We start from the raw sequence: 4,653 nt of genomic DNA, 5'->3' as shown, positions 1-4,653 counted from the left end.
GGCATGTTTTTCACCAAAGCCAACAAACAACTCGTAAATACTGACGTCTTCATCATGTCTGAGAAGATCCAAATAATTCATTACACCACCATGTTTAACACTAGTACTTAATATGGTTTCTGTTTTTTTTGTTTTTTGTTTTTTTATGTTGTATTTCAGTTGTAATATGTATTTTTGTTTGTTGTTTTTTGTTTTCGTAACCTTTGACTCCACACTGCAGCAACACCAACAGAGAGACGAACCAGCGTTCATATTCAAAACCAACTTTATTTATCTTCAAGTAAACTTTGTATGACACAGTTCAGTCAGCACAGTGTCACGTTTAAATACTGAAACGTCTTTGTAATAATCTGCCATAACATGGCAACATGATCAACACCTTTCAGCTCAGGCATTACAACATTCTGATCAATAAATAGATCAACGGGTTGGCTCATGTGCAAGGGCTGCAGCGGCCACGGGTTTGATTCCGGCCGCACACACACACTTTGGGTTTCTCATGAAATTAAGGCAAAAAAAGGCCCAAAAAATATCTTAAAAATCAATACAACCAAATTATTAAAATCTAAATCAATAACTGTTTATCAGACTCGTGTCAAATATAAATACTGTATAAAAACATTAAATACGTTCTCAAATTAAATAAACTAATAATAAATAAAAGTAGAAAACTTGTTGCTATAAAAGCTGATAAATACGATAAATAGAGAGGCGGCTGTTTGCAGAGTGCTCAGTAGGAACAGTCGGGGCGTCAGATGGCGGCGGTGGAGTTCCTGGGCTGGACGCAGAAGTCCTGCAGGTAGGTGAACAGGATGTCGACCTCTCCCACGGCTTTGTTTATACCGCGCTCGCCGCCCATCTGAAACAAACAGAGTCACGTTAGAAACACACGTCAAATTTAAAGTGTATTTGTTTGTTTGACTTAACTTCAGAATAAAACGAGCAGCTGAGAGTCTGAATGATGTCACTGTTCTTTCGGTCAGGTGTCATTCGGGAGTAAAATCTCACCTTGTCAAGCTTCCTGCGGAACTCCACAGCGTGGTGATGGTCGTGGTAGCGAGTCACGTTCTGGAGAGACAGACAGGTAGTGCAGGTTAGCAGCTGATATCACTTTAATCTTTTCTGTGTGTGTGTGTGTGTGTGTGTGTGTGTGTGCTGCATGTGTGTTCACTTTCGCTGATTGAAACCACAGAAAGTTGATACAGATTTAAGGATCAACCACACCGCCGCCACACACATGCACACACTACAAACAGCTGATTCATGACAAAAGTTTTTAAGTCTTATTAAAAACTTTATAAAAAAACAAGACAGTGAATGTTTTTTTTTCTATATTAGATTTTTTTATGTGTTAAAATTTGTCTTTGCTTGATAACTGATTAATTATGAAATCTATAATCGCTTATCTAACTCATCACTGGAGCAGATTATTGTATTTTCTCCAAACACTGATCAAACAAACCAAATATAACGTTTTAAGTTAGAGATTTTAAGAAGGCAGGTGCGTTATTAAACTGTGGGCAGAGCCAGGCTAGCTGTTTCCCTCTGTTTCCAGTCTTTATGCTAAGCTAAGCTAACTGGCTCCGGCTTCACACCACCAGCTGAATTAAAACACTCACACAGCCTTGAGTCTGCAGGTCCTCGCTGACACGGGCCAGGTCGACAATCAGACGGTGCATTTTGGGATGCGTGTTGTCGCGGTGACGCAGGATGTTGTTCAGATAGTAGTCGAGGATGTTGGCGTGGAGGCAGCAGATCTTCAGGTGGTCCTGGAGGAGGTGGAGAGGTCAGAGGTCGAACGTTACGTGAATGTTCTTAATGATTATTTTCATTCATATATTTATTTTGTGGGAAACGTCACAGGATCTTTAACACCGGGCTCACCTGGTCGGTGTTGACTCTGGGCATCAGTCTGGTGCTGGAGTCATCCTCCGTCTGCAAACTCTGAGCCTGAAGAGGCAGAAAGAAAAACATCTTAAAACTGGACATACGGAGTCCTCCATAAAACAAACACAAATATCAACAACACACCAAAAATAAACAAAATAAAGCCTCTTATGTGATTAAATTATTTATTTAGTTTTATTTCAATCATTCAAATTGTTTGATAATATTTCCATGTTAAGGCTTTCTGCTGTTTCAAAGCTCTCCCCGCGGATAAAAATCGTGTTTGTCAAATTCAAAATATCAGCCTAAAATTACTGGAACTGGCCTCTAATATACCGACCGTCTTTTAGTTTACTGCTTCAGGATGCTAAAAAAATTAAAAAACAACAAAATACTACAAGTAAAATTAAGATTTTTACTTTAGAGCCAGATTGCTAGTGTTACAGTCCTTACCATGCCAATGATAAAACTGTTATTTATTTATGTTGTTTGAGACAAAAGTTGTAAAAATTTCAAAAATTTGGGTTCAAAAATATCAATTAGCCTTTAATAAACCCAACATGTGTTTGTTGGATGTAATTATTCCCACAGGAAGCTAAAAATCCCAAAATTTTCTGAATAAAGATAAAGATGAAGCTCTACGGAGTCACGTTTGTGCCAAAACAACAAAATTATTAATTTAAAATTCAACAAAACTGGTGGTGAGATTAAAGTTGATTCTGGGATTAAAAATAACTAAAAGCATTTTCTCAATTTTGGCACTGAAGTACAGTTTTAAAGAACTTGTACTGTTTCGACTTTTTGTGACCAAACCTCTCAGATTCAGATTTTTCATAAAAAAGGACATTAAGAATTTTCAAAGATGAACAAACACTACAGTATCAAAATACTGCCAACAATAATAATGAAATCATACAATATTAAATATTGCTAACAGGCTCTTTCTCCTGCACAGCGAGGACTAAATACGTATATTTTTTGTACTTTAACACGAGTAAGCTTTTGAATGCAGGACTATTTTTTGCCACTTTTACTTTGTAAAATATTTCTCTGACCACATGTTAAAGATGCTGGAAAAAAATAGAATTTTCATATCAAAATTAAAATGTCAGAATGCATATTTTAATTCTGATTTAACTCACTTTATTGACATTTAATATTTACAGTGTGATGTTTCTGCGCTTTTGCTTCAGTAAATTTTGCACTTTTACTTGTTTTAAGTTTAAGAGTTTTTTCTTTTTTGGCATTTTATCTGCTTTAAATTGCATCTGATGTGTTCACATGCATGGTCATTTCTTATATGAGCTGATTTCTCTTCTCCACATTGCATCTTTTTTTGTTTTATAAATAAAATGATCATTTCCACTCAAAGCTAAATATAATTTAAAGGATCTACTCACGTGTTGTGATACGTCCCGGACAGCCTGGTACGTCCCGTCGTTTCGTAGCGGCGGGCTGAGCGGCCGGTCGACAGGGTGCGCTGCTGCCTGCTCAGCCCAGCCAATCAGAAGCAGTGGCAGGAGGATGAGCATGGTGGCGGCGGGACGGAGGAAGGAGGCGAGTGTGGCGGCGGCGAGCTTCATCGTTCAGGTGGATAAATGATCTTAGTCCTTTCAGGAGAGTCAGAGAGTGTTTTTTCAACTGCAAGAAAGAAACAGATTAAAAATGATTAGAAAGTAGTTTGTTATAAGATTTATTAAATTATTTAATAAAACATGAAACTGTGAAATTAATCTGCTGCATCGGAGTGTGTGAGTGTGTGTGAGTGTGTGTGTGTGAGTGTGTGTCCTCACCTGTCAGTCGATGCTGTTGTGAAAACGACTCTGAGCCCTGTCTCTTTATACAGATCAATCCTCCGCCCACCTCTGTAGAAATATAGGACAGGTAACCATCCAAAAAACCCCAACACTCTCACACACCAGCACACACAGACAGACACACAAACACACACGCACACACACACGCACACACGCACACACGCGCACACACACACACACAGGTCAGTGCTGCATAATCAGTGTTTACTGACACTTACACAAAGAGGAAATTAACTGTCAGTCAAGGTGTGACGACAAACTCTAAATAGTGCTTGTCATCGATTTTCTAAAAAGAGCATTTTAATTGTACTTCTGCAGTGACATCATTTCCTCTTTTGTGTGTGTGTGTGTGTGTGTGTGTGGATTACAAGCTGGAAGTTGTCAAATAAACTTCCTCTGACAGATAAAAAACCCAAACTTGTCCAGCAGCTCTGATGTGATGACACGTTTGCATAGCAGATTTATTTTTCACCAGATTATGCAACGCTTGTGACTTCACACACTTCCAACTGCTTCAGCACCTGAGATCTAAGATGACTGCGAGGTATAAAAATGTGTGGTGCGGGATTATGCGGAAAAGAGGAAGCAATTTTGTAATACTGAATCTTTTAATGATGCAATAACTGAAACAAGGATGGAGTCATTTATTGATGATGTGATAACCTGTTGATTTGTATCAGTCCCGATCATTTCCAGAACTGACTTAAAGGGATAGTGCACCCAAAAATGTAAATTCAGCCATTATCTACTCACCCATATGCCGAGGGAGGCTCAGGTGAAGTTTTAGAGTCCTCACATCACTTGCAGAGATCCAAGGGGAGAGGAGGTAGCAACACAACTCCACCTAATGGAGGCTGACGGCGCCCCAGATTCAAACGTCCAAAAACACATCATTGAAACCACAAAATATCTCCATACTGCTCGTCCGTAGGGATCCAAGTGTCCTGAA

General features: G+C 38.8%; 1 protein-coding gene across 1 annotated transcript; it reads right to left on the bottom strand.

Annotated features, from left to right (window-relative positions):
* Positions 1-247: 247 nt before the first annotated feature.
* On the bottom strand, positions 248-3,525 carry il22 (interleukin 22). The gene is made up of 5 exons (XM_033615241.1): positions 3,288-3,525; positions 1,885-1,950; positions 1,620-1,769; positions 1,009-1,068; positions 248-859 (listed from the first exon to the last, which is right to left on the bottom strand). The coding sequence occupies exons 1-5, from the start codon at positions 3,468-3,470 to the stop codon at positions 752-754; spliced, it is 567 nt and encodes a 188-aa protein (XP_033471132.1). The 5' UTR covers positions 3,471-3,525; the 3' UTR covers positions 248-751.
* Between the last annotated feature and the right edge of the window lie 1,128 nt (positions 3,526-4,653).

This window comes from Epinephelus lanceolatus, chromosome 23 (assembly GCF_041903045.1).
Source record: "Epinephelus lanceolatus isolate andai-2023 chromosome 23, ASM4190304v1, whole genome shotgun sequence".
NCBI classification, from domain to species: domain Eukaryota; kingdom Metazoa; phylum Chordata; class Actinopteri; order Perciformes; family Serranidae; genus Epinephelus; species Epinephelus lanceolatus.
Note: the sequence above shows the minus strand (reverse complement) of the source record. Positions and strands in the feature narration are given on the sequence as shown.

Coding starts and splice junctions, on each gene's coding strand:
- il22 (XM_033615241.1), bottom strand. CDS start 3,470: ATGAAGCTCGCCGCCGCCACACTCGCCTCCTTCCTCCGTCCCGCCGCC. Junction 1,951..3,287: donor TCCGGGACGTATCACAACAC/GTGAGTAGATCC, acceptor CTGCCTCTTCAG/GCTCAGAGTTTGCAGACGGA. Junction 1,770..1,884: donor CCAGAGTCAACACCGACCAG/GTGAGCCCGGTG, acceptor CACCTCCTCCAG/GACCACCTGAAGATCTGCTG.